The sequence below is a fragment of the Brassica oleracea genome, chromosome C7 (assembly GCF_000695525.1).
Source record: "Brassica oleracea var. oleracea cultivar TO1000 chromosome C7, BOL, whole genome shotgun sequence".
Lineage (NCBI taxonomy): Eukaryota > Viridiplantae > Streptophyta > Magnoliopsida > Brassicales > Brassicaceae > Brassica > Brassica oleracea.
In genome coordinates, this window is record NC_027754.1 from 6,561,235 (window position 1) to 6,578,830 (window position 17,596).

At 33.2% G+C, this 17,596-nt stretch overlaps 2 protein-coding genes across 2 annotated transcripts; both read right to left on the bottom strand.

Annotated features, from left to right (window-relative positions):
- Window positions 1-1,641: 1,641 nt before the first annotated feature.
- Window positions 1,642-3,026, bottom strand: LOC106303651. Its single transcript, XM_013739946.1, has 3 exons — window positions 2,801-3,026; window positions 2,205-2,724; window positions 1,642-2,117 (listed from the first exon to the last, which is right to left on the bottom strand). Exons 1-3 carry the CDS (start codon window positions 2,949-2,951, stop codon window positions 1,775-1,777), a joined length of 1,014 nt encoding a protein of 337 aa, XP_013595400.1. The 5' UTR covers window positions 2,952-3,026; the 3' UTR covers window positions 1,642-1,774.
- A 6,300-nt stretch (window positions 3,027-9,326) lies between these two features.
- LOC106303772 (translocon-associated protein subunit alpha) lies at window positions 9,327-11,616 on the bottom strand. The gene is made up of 8 exons (XM_013740089.1): window positions 11,395-11,616; window positions 11,077-11,229; window positions 10,929-10,979; window positions 10,752-10,840; window positions 10,273-10,350; window positions 9,976-10,179; window positions 9,745-9,822; window positions 9,327-9,637 (listed from the first exon to the last, which is right to left on the bottom strand). Exons 1-8 carry the CDS (start codon window positions 11,459-11,461, stop codon window positions 9,590-9,592), a joined length of 768 nt encoding a protein of 255 aa, XP_013595543.1. The 5' UTR covers window positions 11,462-11,616; the 3' UTR covers window positions 9,327-9,589.
- Window positions 11,617-17,596: the final 5,980 nt, after the last annotated feature.

Sequence of the window (17,596 nt, forward strand, 5' to 3'; positions counted from 1 at the left end):
TTAAATAATTAGACGATCAATTAGAGATTCTAGAAAGTCCAAATTGTTTGTTTTGCATTGATTTGTATATCATAATAATTTTATTATAAGTTTAGTAATGGACAGTTTTTATATATTGAATCAATGTCATTTTTCCTTTTTAATACCTACGAATTGAAAATTATAATTTATTGTAGTCTACTAGGAGTTTTTCATGCGCATAAATAGTAATTTTTAATATAACATTTTTTTATTTCAAAAGAAAATTTTGATTTATATTTCAACATTATTAATTTATATTTTAACTTTAATAGTTATTAAAAATCATAAAAGTATTTTTGTAATCTTATTTCTTTTGATTTGGTATCACTATTTAAATTTGATTTTATTTAAATTTTAATAAAGATAAAATTAGCTTTTATAAAAATATTTTTAATTATATTATTGTGTTTAATGATTATTTATTTTAAATATACATATATATATATATCTTCCCATCTAATTTTAAATATATACACACAAATATATATATATATATATTTACATATAAATATAAATTCTAATAAATTTGAGACTTTGTTTGTTTTAGTTAAACCGAAAATTTTTTTTGTTAATTTAAATGATGAAGATGAACAGGTAAATTTAAATAATGTTTAAATATTTAACTATCAATTTTTTTTTTTGATTAGCGTTACTTTATTTAGTTTATTTTTATTAATGTGAGATATATACATATATATTATTATTTTAATTGTGATATATGAATTATTAATATATTTAATAGTTTACCATAAATACATATTTATATGAAAAATTGATATTAATGATGATATATGAGTTATTTTTATTACCATATTTATAATCCCTGCAAAAAAATTTAAATTTTTATAAGGAAATTTTAGATCTCACAATTAATATGATGTCATGTCACTATTTTCTAAAAATATGTTCATTTTAAGTGTCATGTCATTTTATTTTTCAGCTAGAATGATTCTAGTGACGACATGTGTATAAATCTTTTTGTAAATATAGTCTAGGGGATTCAATCCGGGCAGAAGGCAGATCACCACCTGGTTATTTAATAATGGTGTTTCAAATAACTCATCATCAAATTTGTACATTCATTTCGTATACCAAATTAAGATTTAACAAACGCTTAGGATGAATTTCATAACGCCAATGGAGTATTAGGAAATGCTAGTCAATAAAAACACCCTAGAGCGAGTTGAAAAGGTACACAACCTGATTCATTATTTTTGATTTTGATTTTTCCTCAAACCGTGTTGAACAGTATGTATGTCCGAGACGCAAAGACCAGACGTTCTAGGAAAGCATGTGTCTTCCAATAGCCAAAACATAACACGTTACTTGTCTGATAAATAGTTCCATGGTTGTTTTTCTTGTTTCTAAAAACCCTGTGATCTCTGTTATGAATAAAGCTTTTATCATATGTTTGTTCATGTCTTCCCCTCTGGATCAGTCATACAAATATATTCATTTTTAGGACTCACATCATTGACTAGCTTAGGACTCACATGAAGGTAGCATAAGAGTTTGTATTAGTATTGTCTAAATTCAAATTCTAGTCTCTTAGTTACTTCCTAATTCGTTACGCTTTTTAACATAAATGCAAGAATTGATTCTGTTTGTCCGTAATCCATATACTAGAAGGACATATAATAATATTCCCCAATGCATCCAAAGATAGACTTTTACCGTAGGTGTTACCAACGTACACAAGAACAATTGAAGAAAAAAGGTGTGGAGTATATAAATAGGAAGACCGCACAACCAATCACTTGCAAACTGTGAACTTGCAAGTCCCTGAATTAGCCTTGATGAAACGGATAGCGGTCATGAGAACATCGTGCTGCGAATTACCGAGGAGTACCAAATTTGTGTGTGTGATGACAGCGATGGAGTTATAAGGAAAGCCAAGAGAGTTGTATGAATTGAGTAATGCAGTTGTTGCCTCCCTTAAGAGAGTCTTGTAAGCTTCTCCTCGCCCGTCTAGTGCTTCACGTACTGTCATATCAGTACCATATCTCCTCCCAGCTATTAGTCCGAACGCAACTGCCACCTTCGTGTCTGGACCTATCACCCTCCAATAGCATCTGTACTCAGGTCTTATCCACAGCCTATATAAGTCACAAAGTCAAAATGTTAAGGAAGTATGTAGTAAAACAGAATTAATCAACAAAAAAATAAATTAGAGAGAAACTCACTGGTGGGAACAAGCTGATGGATCTACAAATGGAACTGGAGGGATTGGAGGCAAAGGTGGAAGCTTAAACTGAGGAGGCGATGTAGCTGGAGGAGGACTCGTGACCGGGGCCTGAGGAGGAGGTAAGACCGGAACTTGAGGTTTAGGAGGCGAAGGTGGAAGCTTAACCTCAGGAGGCGGTGGGGCTTGGTGAGGAGGAGACATTACTGGAGCTGGTGGTGGTTTAGGACAATAAGACATTGGCTGAACCGGCTGAGTAAGAAGCACATCCGCAGCGAACGTTTCAAATCCAAAAAAGCTAAACAATAGTTTAAGTTTCTGTGCAGGACCTGAAGCAATGCTGCAACTACTACTTGAGCCTTGTTGTTGAGCTCCATTGTCTGAAACCTGAGCATAACAGTTGCTCAAATCCGGTGTCCCGTCAAACCTCATTACATATCCTCCAAGCCAGTTAGTTGTCTCTTCTCTTGACATGTAGACTTGTCCACTTTCATCAGCACATGTAACACTAACCTTGATTCCTTTAAGAAATCAACAACACATCATAAGCAGAGATACAGCAAAAACAAAGTATTGACAAATGTTGATATTAATTACCAGAGACAGGGAAATCAAATAAAGATCTCTCTCCATCCTTGCATTGGTCACAAAACACTGATCCTGTGACGGTGGCATATCCAGTAACTCCATTTACGGCTAAGCATAGAACAAGAAAGGAGACAAATAGGAGATTATGATTTGGATCCATTTGATTTCTCAGCACAATAAGCAATAAAGAACAAGAAGAGAAGATGAGTAGTTATGGTAGTCTTAAAAGCCAGTAGATAAAAAGGAAATCATACAACGTTCAACTGCTGAAATATTAATTGAGGTTGTTGACAAAGACAAAAGAAAAAAGTGGTAATAGTTTATGATGGTCTAATGGTCTGAACATGAGAGTATTCGTACGAGTCAAGAACATTAATGTTCCTTAATTATCTCCCCAACCTTTTGTAAACTTCAAGAAAATTAATTGATTTTATTGAATTACTATTGGTTAAAAGTTATTGAAAATTGAAAATTACAGAAAACGATACATTTATTATGGTCGTTTAATGTGTTTTTTCAATATGTGTGAAAATAATAAAAAGTCTATTTTTGTGGAACGGAGGGAGTAATTAATTTGGTTTTTTGATAATGGGTTTGGGTTATAGTTATTGGTGTGTTACAGAAAAAAAGTTATAGTTATGGTTTTAAAGGTATTGGCTCCACGCAGTTAATACTATCAAGACTTTGTATGAATATAGTTGTGTCGAGCTGTGACTAATGCGAACACAGTTTCACACACAACACGTGACGTGTGAAATTAAAAACAACAAAGTTTTACTCGACGTGTGCATGTATTTTACAAATTTTAACCCTCATTCGGTAGACGTTCGAGTACTCTTTTGGATTCAGATCGGGTATTTCGGGTTTTTAATTTTCGGATTCACCCTCCTTACTCTCATTATAAAATTTTATTAGGATAAGACCTGCGTTTTGTGCATGGCGAATTTATATGAAAATTATTTAAAAAAATATCGTATAAAAAAATAAAATGTATATTTTTGATCGAATTAATATTTTTGGCCCTTAAACAATTATTTAATTTTTTTTTGTTAATCACATAATTTGTTTACTGATAAACTGATCCCATTTTTAAAAATATTTTAGGTCTAAATATCACTTATCGCATAACAACATAACGTTTAGGCCAAAAAATCTCATGCCTACTATTTGGTTACAATTAAACTATGTCAGTTTGGTTTTATATCATGATTTATCAATTTAAAAGGTAATTATGGTTATGAGAAGTTTACGTTCACCTGTCAATCCTATATATCTTCAATATTTTTCAAATTTTTGTATCGTTTTTTTCATTTTGGTTATTGCTCGATATAAATATTGATTTTTGAGTTTATTCTCATTTCCTTATTTTGTTTTGGCCTGAGATTTAGAAAATATTTAAAATTTAAAATTATTAAAGAGATACATATTTAGGTTAAGATCTGCGTCTTGTGCAGAATAAATATTTTATATTTATTACTTATTTTATTTTTTTCTGCATATTATGAAATAATAAAATAATAATTACATATTAAATAACTAAAAAAAATCAGTTATTATTATGTAATAAATTGGCGTGCGCATATAAATCAAACGACCGCTCTTGTTTATTCACGATTATTTTAGAATAAATAAATCAAAACAGTCAATCTTATCTATCGTATATGATATATAATTAAGTTTAAATGATATTAACATAGATATATAGTATACATTTAATATGAATATTTATTAAATAAGGTTTCTACTCATATGATTTATGATTATTTGCATATTTGCGTAACAAAATTTTATATCAGCGGTTTTTTTCAATGTGGTATTTTTAGTGATTTCAATAATTTATAATCATTTTAAAAAAAAAGAATGAAGATTTCAAAATTAAAATATTAACTTTTCAATATATGATCAACGCAAATATCAAAATATAAGTATGCATTTTTATATGATGTATAGTTTAATTTAAACGATATAATATATATATATTAACATAAACACCTATTAAAATAAAATTATTTATTCATATGATTTTATAATCATTGTATCTTATTATAGAAAACAATTTAAATTGATCAAAAGTTTATGTGAGACTTTTAACAGTTTTACTAATTTATACTCATTTTGAAAAATTCAAAATACAACATATATAAAAAAAATCTAAATTTTTGTTATATGATTAATTTAATTGTGTAATTTATTTTAATAATAAATAATTAAACAAAAATGATATAAAGTATACATATTTTTAGCAAATATAAACCCGAACGGAAAACCCGAAAAACCAAAAAATCCAAAAAAAAATCCAAAAACCGACCAAAATTTCAAATTAATCGCAAATATAAATATATGAATTATAAATATGTACTTCAAATATTCAATTCTATATTTATTTGAAATTATATATAAAAATAAGTATTTAAATCTTCAGTAAGTACCTTAAATATCCAATCCTATTTCTTATGTTTTGCTTTTCAATTTTGGATTTAACTTCGAATATATCTGAACCGAACCAATATAACCCAAACGAGAAAAAACACATCACTGATTTAAAATCAACAAAAGTCGTTTTTATTGTGTAGATTCCGTATATTTTGTTAGAGATCTTTGGAAATTTTCTTGATTACACCAGTCATATAACGAAAGAACTAAGCGATGGTAAGCCTTTGTTCAAAAATTAAGAGATGTTTGTTTCGTTCAAGTCCAAATGTATCTATTCACATTATTGCTTTCCCCATGATTGTAACGCCCCAGATCCGGATTAAATTAGTTAATGAATTTGTCGTGCACCAATCAAACAATAACATGCACGACGAACTAAAGAACTTTAACCAGAAGATGCTACTACCTGTTCCCAAACATTCGACCCGAGGTTCCCATATCATATATGAAATCCCCAAAGTTAAATGTCCAATAACAGGTTTTCCAACGGTTCCAGGTTAAGGCTTTGCAACCCAAGGTTGAAACTGTCAGTTGGTTCGTCCCAGACTAGGACTAATATCATATGGAAACACACACTTTCACAATCCTTTGTTATTCATGTAATATTTTGAAATACATCCAAACGATATCAATAGATCCGGCCGGTAATTGTTAAACATACTTATTTGCAAAAGGTACAAACACTACGCTAGCAGCACTGCTCATTCGCAACCCAAAATACCCCTATGGTTACCTACAAAACAAAGAGTAGTGAGCAACTAATTTGCTCAGTGAGTCAGGGTTCCTAAACATTAAATCATCCCCACAATGCATCAATTATCAAACAGTAAAGATCAACTATTTCTAGCAATATACAATGTCAAAAATGAAAGAAATCAAGTAACCCACACATCCACCCTTCAAAGGTGGTTAGATCATTACCGATCATCGAGGACTGCCTCTCGCCATTGGTTCCTATCTCAGATACGAAGTCCATAACACATCCCTTCTTGCTCCCATTGGCTCTAAACAGAAAATCTAAAAAGCAGATGGCCCGGATAACACACTTGCCGCATTGTCATGCAGCTACACGATTGAGGGTAGCTAGCCCTATCACACGTGTCTTTGTGTCATTTCTGGAACTAATTTTGGTACGGCCCCGGACAAGGCACGGGCCTCGAGTGGACACCAATGACTCTCACGACACTCCACCGAGTGTCGGACTCTCACAGATCATTCCTTAACGAAATTCTATGGCTTTAGGGGTTTCCCCGTTATAATATGATCAAACATGTTATACCTTCCAAGCCGAGGCCCAAACGATATAATGCAATCAAACAAGTATATGCAACACAATATCATTATATCACAAACATGTTATACCCCCGAGTCGAGGCCCGAATGATATAACTCAATATCTTTCACAAGCATCAATCATTATCATATCATTATATATCTAAAAGCGCAACCTAGCAATGCATCAACCAATACTCTTGTTTTGCAGGCGCTAACCGCACAAACAGCAATCATAACCCATAACCGAGATTCACATGGGTGATCGAGTGGTTTAGCCTTAGCACGATATCCTTATGGGATTCTATCACCTCTATCTCGTGGCTGGCACAACTTAGAGTTTCTATCAAATTAATCCTAGAATAAAAATATTTCCGATGTTCTGTTTGTCTGAACCAGGATATAAACCTGAATCTAAATAAAGAAGTAAAAAATAAAATTAAAAGGAAAGCTAAAGACTAGAAGGTTTACCTTAAGGTTTGGGTGCTCTCGGGTTCTCTCGGTTTCCTATTGTCGAGTTTTAGTGTGGGAACTAAACTAAGGGGTGTGGAGGTATTTATAGGTGATGGGAATGACTACGGGGAGCTTAAGGTCGTGGGTAACAAGCTGGAGGTTGCCTGGCAGACCTTAACAACCAATAGGAGCCATATTGGTGTCCAGCCGGATTCTGCCCAATAAGAAACATATTTGTGGTTAGCCACCAATTCAACCAATCATAATAAAACATGACCAACTAGGAGGAGGTTCAGTCAAGTTAAGACATGTGTCCAGTTACTGTAAGGAGGAGAGCAAGACCCTAACGAACCACATTTAATTCCAAATGTCCCGTTGTCTGATCCGGATTGGAGGAAATTTTTCTCCTTGGCAAAAACCTTGCTTTCCCAGACCTAAATACTTCTAAAATAGTTCTAAGGTCATTCCTACTCTAAAAACTTAAATTAAAATTTTCCTAAATTTCTAAAACGATCTTAGCCGAACCGCGAGCATTTCTAATCCGCTAAATTTTCCTAAGAATCTTCATGTGCCTTTATTTCTTACAAACCTCAACTTCAAATGGAAGCACCTCTTAAGAAGCTTAACATCACTTGGCCTCCCATAACATGATATTAAGTTGTTCTCTCGACATCACTTGCGGTCTTTCCAATCTAGCGTTTTGCAATCATTTCTGAACTATCGAAGAAACAGTTTCTCGACCATTGCAACTGATAATCTGACTGATTCGATGTGTACTCTGACAACAACTAATTTTCTAAGTCCTTTGTCCTTTGGACTTAGACTTCTCATTCTCGAACACTCCCATTTCTACTTGTGGCTTCCTGCAGGTGCTTGAATTTTCTGAAACCTTAATGCTCTTCCGAGCATTCGAATTCATGCAATATTTCCCTGTGTCAAACTAATTCCAAAGCTTTACCCAAATTTATTCAGTCGTTAGAATCATGGTTGCTCATCAAAACCATTTAGGCTCGAATTTCCTTATTCGTTCATCCATCGGCCATTTTCTTGGTCATACAACGAACATTTTTCTCTTCCACCATTCTTTGGCTTCGTCCATGTAGTTATTCTTATTGAGGGTTATTACAATGATGGTCGGAAAAGACAAATTTAGATAAGTATTAGTGTCATTTGACCAAAAAAGAGAAGATTAGGGTCAAAAAATTAATTACAAGGCCTATATTATAGAGTATTATAACAATATTTAAACTAAACAATAGTATAATTGTCTTGGATATAAAATTTTCAATATTTTTTTTAAATAATAACAGTTTTCGACTCAACATTTGGCCACTTTGGTGAAAGTAATGGATTTCCAAACACAAACCATAAAACGTTCAGTGACAACTCGTTCCGACACAATGGAGCAAGGCGCAAGCACGATTGGGTGAGCAGCAACAGGCGAGCATGTCAAGCTGGGCGAGCACACGAGAGAAGAATATATGGTGAGGACGAGTGGGCAAGGAGGAACATGCGAGGAGCTTTTGGTGGGAGAGCTAGGAGAGAGAGAGATGGGCGAGCAGGTCCATTGTTGGATCTTCTCGTCTTTATTCATCTTCCATTAATTGTTTCCTGTAATCATGTTTTGTTTCCGAAGGTTATTTCGTAAAACGTTGAGTTTTTATTTAATCTCACGAAAGTTGTTTCTTAAAACATTGTCGAAGTTAATTTTACGGAATAAAATTGTTGTTTAGTATAAAACTATTTAACTAATTTTACGAAAGTTGTTTCATACAACTTTGTCGAAGTTAATTTTTTCGTAAAATTGTTTAGCTTCGTTCTACAAAACTGTTCCGTAAAACGTTTTCGATTAGAAGGAAGTTCTAGTTAATCCATTGTGAGGGAATGTTTTCCAAATAATTCTAGTCTGCATGAATATTTTATTACATTTTCTAGAAGAATTATATGATGCTTATTTCTATGTATCATCATTTAAAGTTTAAACCAACGTTGCGTATGTAGAGCTATTCTCTCAACATTTTCAACTCGACTACGTAGATGATATGTTTTGCTATGTTTAAGTGATTATAAATATTGATATCGGTAGGACCGATTTTGACTCCAACAAAGACCATACCGTGCACTCTTCAACAATATTCCAAGAAACCAATTTCTCAGGTTTGTATCGTCCACTTATTTGGAACGTTACTCTCCACACCTTTGATCACTTCTTATTTTGTTGTTCTTAGTTTCTCTTTCTCATCTCTCTTTATATATAGCTTTGAAAAAATGCAATGACACAAGTCTGGAACTTTTAACTTGCATCGTTAATCTAATGATACTTTCTAGTTTTCTTTTCTGCGATCATGCATTTTGGAACTTTCTTAACCCAATCACAAAAGTAACCACGACTCATGGAAAGTCATAAAAAAGTATTCTGACATTTTTAACAAAGGTAACAAGTTTCCTTGTAACATCTACCACAGTAAGAAGAAAAAAGCATTTAAGATTTTATGAAGTTACAACTTTAGGAAGGAGGATCTCGACCAACTACTCTCTCTCTCTCTCACTCTCTATCTATACCGTTACTATCTCGTTCGTGTGGTTTTGGTTTTACAAGTCCCTGGAGATACAGAGAAAGCCTGTGAGATTTGGTCTGATCTACTTCTTCTTTTTTGACTTACTCGAAGACTGAGTATAGGCAGTACCCTGCGTTGTAAATCAAGAGCAATAATGCATCGGTTTCAAAACATTCAAACAATGCAAAAACCCATTATGGAGAAGTTATTAGAGCTTGTCTACGCAAGCGCAAGTACCTCAAGCCATTCATCAAGTGAAGCATCTTTAGCCGCAGTTCCAACTTCAACTTTTGCTTTTGTTGCTCTCTTTGTTTTCTGCGCAAGTAAAAGGAAGGATTAGGCTGCATAGCCTGCATTAACCATTTTCAAATCTAATAACGCTTTTTGGTATTGTATTTTTAAGACAAAAGGATACAACATCAAATGAAAGTTCGAGAAGATAGCGAAGTGGGATGTAAAAGTTTGTACCTTGGTCATATGCCTCAGACCATTTTGGATATAGATGATAAGAACAACGATAAGCGAAATCAAAAGACCACTAAGGAAGACTGACTCCATCCTGAAGAGAGGACCGTCTTCAACAACTTCGACGGTTCCATTGTAAAATATGCTTTGGTAGGGCTTACCATCCATCTCATAGACAATGGTGCCAACTAGATCAAAAGCACCAGCCTGCACAAGGAAATGGTTTAAAGCTAGGATAACTTTTCTATCTTCTGGAGCGAAAACTCATGACTAGAAAAACAATATGATTAGCAAATAGACCTCCAGGAACTTGCTGACAGCGAAGATATATGGGAAGGTAGCTTGCGCTGAAACAGGCACAGAAGCGTTGCCGAAGCTCTACAAATAGAAGATACATTTAACTACATAAAAACTTTCTAATTCTAGAAATGAGGTATATGGAATAACATTACGGCTTAGAGAAATATATCAACGGTCAAAACATAAATGAACAAAACTAAACTTTCTTGCAATATTGAACAGCAAGTAACAATGTATTACTGTACAAGACCATCTCCAATGGTTCATTATATTTTTCCTAGTAAAAAACAAAGTGACTGAACAAAAAAATAAAAAAAAGTTACAATATTTAATTATTTATAGAGTAAACTCATTTTTATTTTATTATGAAGTGGAAAATAGATTATAGTTGTATTCTAAATTCTATTTTGGAGGAAAAGTTAGAATGAAGTTAAAAATGCTCTTACACTTGACAGAGGCAAGACGCATTAAATAATTACCAGAGCGGTGAGATTCTGAACAAGAGGCTTTTGATCGAAAGGAAGATGTAAACTGCCTTTAACCGCAACGATGTCTACATCGGATTGACCTAATCATATAATATGATCCAATAAAGGAAAGTTAGAAACTTTCAGCTAACTTCAAGTTATGAGTATGATATGAAACCATTTCATTACCATCATTTTTCATTCCAACGAGCACCTCAGTCTCAGTTCCAGCTTTAATTACTGCAGAACACAGGGCGTTAGCATACAGAACTAGCAAGAACAAGAACCCTAGTTTTGGAACTTAGAATCAGAAACAGGACCGAAGAAAATCAAATACTTTTTGCTCTGTTATTAGGGAAAACGCAGAGGGTTTCAATTCCAGGAGCTGAGGTAAGCTCCAAACCAAACACTTGCTCTGTTTCGCTCTCGTCTTCGCCAACATCGGAAACTTCAAACCCAGAATCCTCCGAATCCGACTGGCACAACGCAACTATGAACACACAACTCAAAGTTTGTCAAAACCCATAAAAGCAAATCTCATGCGAGATTGAACAAAGCAAGATTAAGAGCATCGGCGATAAGAAAGAGAGAAGATTCAGCAGTAAACAGTAAACATATGTCAAGCTACGGATGAGCAGAGAAAGGTGTTAAGAACCTTGGAGGAAAGGTGAAGCAAGGAGAAGGAAAGCGAGGAAGAGAAGTCTAATAACAATCGTCTTCATGATGGTATTTTTGAGATGGTTACGAACTCAATCGTCCTGCTCTGAAGTAAAAGGCGTAGAAAGCAAGAAGACAAGAAAGGTGTTTTGTCTTTGACGGTTACTTTATGCTTCGTCACAGGCCCTGACGGTGGACGAAGAAGAAACAAGACCATATGGACTTTTAAGACCGGATCCATAAATGACATCGTTTTAACAAAATAGTATTAACACACAACACATTGAAATCATTTTTAGGATTGCATTAACGGTCATTTTCAGGATTGCATTAACGGCCAATTCTTATGCTAATTAATTACTACATACTTGTTTAGATGGAAAACAAACAAAAAAAAAATTCAAAAATTAGACGATTGACTCAACTTTTTAAAAATTTCTACAAAAAAAATAACTTGCTTCTTTGCCCGCAAGGGAGTTCGAATCCAGGAACACAAGGTTAAGAAGCTTGCACTCTACCAACTGAGCTAGACTGTCATATATTCGCAATAAGTTCCAACGGACAGTATTACCTTTAGTTACCATATACATACATTAATTACTGATCTGTTTATATTCAAAGAGTAAGAACCTTCATCAAAACCCCAACTTAAGAATGAGGAGCTTTCTTGTTCAACGTTCTCTTCAATACAACTGAGAATTAATGAGATGATAATCATGACTACAAAAGGTTTCTTCTCTACAGGGGATTGTCAAGCCGCTCATTGGGTGATTGAATCCAAACTCTTCATCAGCGCAGCGAAGAAAATCTCTGAAGAGAGGATGGTTTAAGTACGATATAGGAACCACGAACCTCTTCTTTTCCACTTGTTCTCCTACATAGACCGCGACATGACCAGGGCCGTGCCTGACTATAGGCCGATCAAGCACATGCTTTGGGCTCTGATGTTTATAAATATTTTAAGGACCAATTTTTTTAACAAAGTGTGGTTAGTTTTACTGGTATTTGTCCAATTCTTTCCTACAAAGGGTTAGGGGTTCAATTTTTTGTCCCATAAATTTTAATGCTTTTCCATGATAAGTAATTGAAGGGTCAAAAATATATTTTGTGCTTGGGGACCCAAAAAAATCAGGCACAACCATGGACATGACCCTTTGGAACAAGATCTAAATTTGGTGCTGATGGGCATTGGTTTCTTTTTTTCAAAGATTGTGATTTGAAAAGTTGCTTCCCGTTCGGAATCATCGATCTCATCAGACCCATGTTTTTTTTTTTTCTTTTACTTCTAACGTAGCTTTATCAAACAAAGTGCCAAAAGTCTACAGAAAGTGGCTTGAGGGACAAGGAGAGCTTCTATATATAGTACTGTTATGAGTTCATTTAAGATCAAAAGGTGATATATATATAAAATATTTAAATGCAAAATAGATACGTTAAATAGAAAAAGAACAATAATCTAGTGATAAACTCATAACTTAGTAGGCTGTTTGGGCCATTCCTTAATGCATATGTGATCTGTAATCAATATGTAAAACAACATATATATATATTTGATATGAATATAATTTTTTTGACATTGAAAGATTATTCTATTATTCAAATTAAATATGTTCTGGATAACTAAACAGGAATAAAACAATCAGATAAATTTTATGAAATATTCCAGCAGTTTTAGCCAAAAAAATCTACTATTGTATTTCCACCTCAAGGAAGATATCCAATTGAAAAGTGTTAGAGCAACTCCAATGGTAAGAGTCCATTAGAGGCTCTAATGAATAATTTAAAGTTTAGAACTTTTGTTAGTGTAATTGATTTTTTCATGGTCCAATGGGAGAACTCTCGTTAGAGGTTCTTAAATTTTTTTTTTGATAACTTAAGGTAAAATACTGTATTAAGGAGTCAATCATTCACCAATTGGTCATAGCACGAACAATATATACTTGCCCAAAATCACTAACTAATAACAAAACTAAGAGACAGTTGAATGAGATCATACCTGCCAGGGCCGTCTCAAATTATTTACGGACCCTGTTAAAAAAAATATTAATTATATATTTAACAATGTGATGGAGTAGTTTTTTTTTTAAATATAGCTTTATTTATATATATTTGACATTTTTTGAAATTATAAGCTCTAAATTTAGTACTATATCTAAAAGTTAAAAGTTTTATATCATAAATTGTATATTTATTTACAAAAATTCTTAATTTTTCTTTTATTTTTTACTCGGACCCTGTTCGATCGCTCCACTTGCACGTGCCGTTAGACGGCCCTGAATTACCTGCAATTTGCTTTTAGCGATATTGAAAGTGATGTGCCGCCAACTAGCAAAGATCTCATCTCTGCACTCAGACTATCCTCTTTCGTTTTAACATCTTGTTCAGTGACTTTACAAGGAACTGATGTCTTCTCCACAAGCATCTTTCTTGCTTCCAGCCTCTGACGCATCTCTTCAAGTTCATTAGTATGTCTCAAGCAATTAAAGCTCACTGAGTAGATAAAAACAAAATATAAACTTCTTATGGTGAAAAGTCTTGATTCTTTAACTAAGTAGTGCATTATTAACAACAAAAGGCCACTTCTTTACGGGACTATGTCCACACTACTAGTCCTCAAAACACATATAATTGCTTTGAGTGAGTTTCTACCTAGCTTCAATCACATTCCTAAAGACACTGCCAGTAATTAAAAATTGATGCTTTACACTCTGAAATTGATCAAAAAAGCAAATGGGTAAGAGGAAAAAAACCTGAATAAGCGACTCGAGTTTGGGCTGAAGGGATAGCTTCTTCTCCGTGGCTAATTTGAGAGCAGAAGAAAGACTCTCCATAGCCGCGTTAGCTCATGGTCGAACTCTTCCCACTCGATAACCGTCACATCCTCTTCTTCTTGATCGCTTCTTCTCAACTTTTGGGACGAGCTTGACCCCGTTTCTCTTTCCATCAACAGTTCTGTCGGAGACTACGCTACGCAAGTCTCTACGATAAGATCCATATATCTATTTCATTCGACTTTCATCACCAATTTTAAGGAGCGTGAATCGGATCAGAAAATATCGAAAACCCTAAATTCGATCAAGTGGGGATGATTGGTTCGACTTAGCAAGAAACGAATAAGAGAGGTATGAGATGGATCCGTGGAATTGAAGTATTGAGGATGAAGAAGCTTCTCAAGCTTATCTGTCCTTCAAATTTCGCAGAATTTTTTTTGAAGGTTTGTTACTTCAGGAAAGACGGAGAGAGAATCTAAAAAAAACTACAGCCAATACGCATGAGCCACGTAGGGGTGCTTACCGATTATTCTTCCTCTTAGCTAAGCACCATGCATACCAGCGTACGGAAAAAAAAGAAGAAAAAAAGCTGAGCCACGTAGGGCAGTACGCTGGTATGCATGGAGAGGAAGGGGTTGTTACATTTTTCAAATACTTTAATGGATTTGTTTTGATACACTACAACTATCTATGTAATATGACCAGAGGCATCAATAGTGGGTCAGATGATACATGTTAAATCTAACTAGCAGCTACTTTGCTTCACCGTACAAAAGAGTTTGTAGGTTGTTGTTAACATTACCTTCAACTAACCCACTTTACCTGGGTTCGATGCCAAGTTATGCTGCTTTAAAACTGATTTTTCTTAAAATTATTTTCATTATGGGTCAAAGCATAATTGTTGACACCCCTTAAATTTAGAGCTGAGTCCAGTCCACCACTGAATATGACTAAATCTTTCATGTCATTGTTTATTAGCTCTTGTACCTATATTTGTTTTGAAATGTATCCACAAGATTCACTATTTTTCAAAAAAAAAAAGAATCCTTGTTAGGTATAAACGCGAGGACAAAGCGCAAATGAAAATATAACTTTTCTACTGTATCTAGCGTCTATCCATTACAATGTTATTTATGGGAAGGTAAAGTTATTGTTTCATATACGATTAACAAACGCACTACACAACCAGAATCTATATTATTAAAACTGAAACTGAAATACCTTTTGGTACTGTTTGAAAACTTAGATAGTAGATTAAATGAAAGTTATTTGGAAACAAAGATATCAGATTAAATATTTTTTTTATTTACATATTTAGTCACTATATTTTTTTCTCATTTACAGATTATGTCGTTTGGAAACTTGGATAGTAGATTAAATGAGAATTGTTTGAAAACACGGATAGCAGATTAAATATTTCTTTTTATTTACACATTTAGCCATTGCATTTATTTCTTATTTACAAATCTGCCACTTCACTTAAAATCAAAAAATTAAATTAATTACAATGAATTGTTATTTCTTTTTGCTGAAAATAAAAACACAAATAGTACTATATAGTATATATTAATCTGCTACAATACAATTTTCAAGAAAACCAAATATCATAAAAGTAATAATAATTCATAAAAACCGACTGTAAAAAATTAAATCATTTTTAAATAAATAAACAAAAAAATCAATAGGTTAAAATATGAATATTACAATTACATCAAATTGCATCAAGTTATAAAATTATAAATATAATATTACGTACAGATTAAAAATTATTATCAAACATCTATATTATAATATAATATATTATACTCTAAATATATTTTACAAAACATAAAAAATATAAATGGACATTTTATAACATTAATGGTTTATAAATTTACATTGAACGCAAGTTAAATCCAACACCTGCGCGGGGGCGCGGATCAATATCTAGTTATAATTAGAACTACTACCAAAATTTGAATTGTATAGAAATGGATAATTCAGTTGCAGCTCTTTGGGAGGCAATGATTAAATGACAGATGCACTATTTACTTATTAGGGTCTGTCTATAAATAAACATATCTTCATCCTTCTTTCACTTTGCCTACTTCTTTCATTTTGCCCACTTCTTACTTTATATATTTCACAGCAAACAACATTTAGGGTTTTTAGTAGATTTGGAGAGATTTGTATTGGAACTCCAGTATTTCTAACCTTAATCTGCATTTTATTCAGTTTATGCTTATGAATTGCTTTGCTATGTCTGAGTAATTCTCTTGTTAGATTTAGAGTTCAAATAGGTTAAGAAGGATTAGCCCAAAATATAGAATTGCTAAGGTGATAAATATCCTTCAAAGAATTGTGGTTAATGCCTGTGTTCTAAAGTAGCTAACTAGAACCTTGAACTTAAGACTGTAGATAACTACGATGGTAGGTTATGCACCAGAACTAATTCCTTTGAGCTAGTATTTCTAGAAACAAGCGGAAGCTGATTTAGACAATACTAGTGAACCTATCGATCAACTCGCTAACGCTTGTCTAAGAGAACATCGATCTACGTTTTTACCATAACAACAATCAACGTTCGATCTATATCAACCATCGACAACTGAAATATTGGACTTAGTCAAAACATAAAACTCGCATGCGAAAGCTAGATATCTTTACATAAAAAGTCGAGTTCTAGGATTGACACCTAAGTATTATATACCTATATAATTCCAATTACCTGAATAGAAATACTAGTTCTAATACTTTTTAATTGATTGAGATATTTGGACATGCTTCCATGAATCAGCAAGTGTGAATAACTGGCATGCTGATCCACTTTAGTATCTATAGTACATTATGCAGTCAATAAATCTAAGAATGGTGCTAAAGAGTGGTTAGATGAGTAAGAAAAATTAAAAAGTTCATTGTCTCTTTCTTGATTAAATAAAACTTTATGAAAACATTTTAAAACTCTTAGGTAAACTGTATATTAGTAAACCTCCCCCTCCCCAGACTTAAATTACACTGTCACGAGTGTATATATAGTCGGAGTTTGGTGAGAATATAAATCATAAGTATTGAATGTAACAAGGAAAACGATATACCTGATCGCAGATGTCGATGTTGATCGACACCGGGAAGTGTCTATCGATCATTTCTGGTATTATAATGTCGATCGATGTCAACTTTGTCTCATCTGTTGATAACAAATAACCGCTCCTTAGGTCTTTTTTTAAGACCTACAATAAAGGTAAAAACGAAAATGAATAACTGTAAAACTAAAACTTAAAGAAAATACCTAATAGTGGGTTGCCTCCCACTCAACGCTTTGTTATAGTCATTTAGCTTGACTTTGGAGGTTGTTTTTTACTAGTAATGATCAAAGTGACCACTTGGTTGTATGCAAGTGTCCACTTCATCTTTTCTCATCTGGAACCAAGTGCCAATGAAGCTTCCTAT

Bases quoted from the DNA above. Each gene is read 5' to 3' on its own strand.
- LOC106303772 (XM_013740089.1), bottom strand. From the start codon at position 11,461: ATGAAGACGATTGTTATTAGACTTCTCTTCCTCGCTTTCCTTCTCCTT. The intron at 10,980-11,076 runs GTATTTGATTTT...TGTGTTCTGCAG, and splicing joins CCCTAATAACAGAGCAAAAA to TAATTAAAGCTGGAACTGAG. The intron at 9,823-9,975 runs GTACAAACTTTT...TTACTTGCGCAG, and splicing joins GTCTGAGGCATATGACCAAG to AAAACAAAGAGAGCAACAAA.
- LOC106303651 (XM_013739946.1), bottom strand. From the start codon at position 2,951: ATGGATCCAAATCATAATCTCCTATTTGTCTCCTTTCTTGTTCTATGC. The intron at 2,725-2,800 runs GTAATTAATATC...GATTTCTTAAAG, and splicing joins ATTTGATTTCCCTGTCTCTG to GAATCAAGGTTAGTGTTACA. The intron at 2,118-2,204 runs GTGAGTTTCTCT...TGACTTATATAG, and splicing joins CCATCAGCTTGTTCCCACCA to GCTGTGGATAAGACCTGAGT.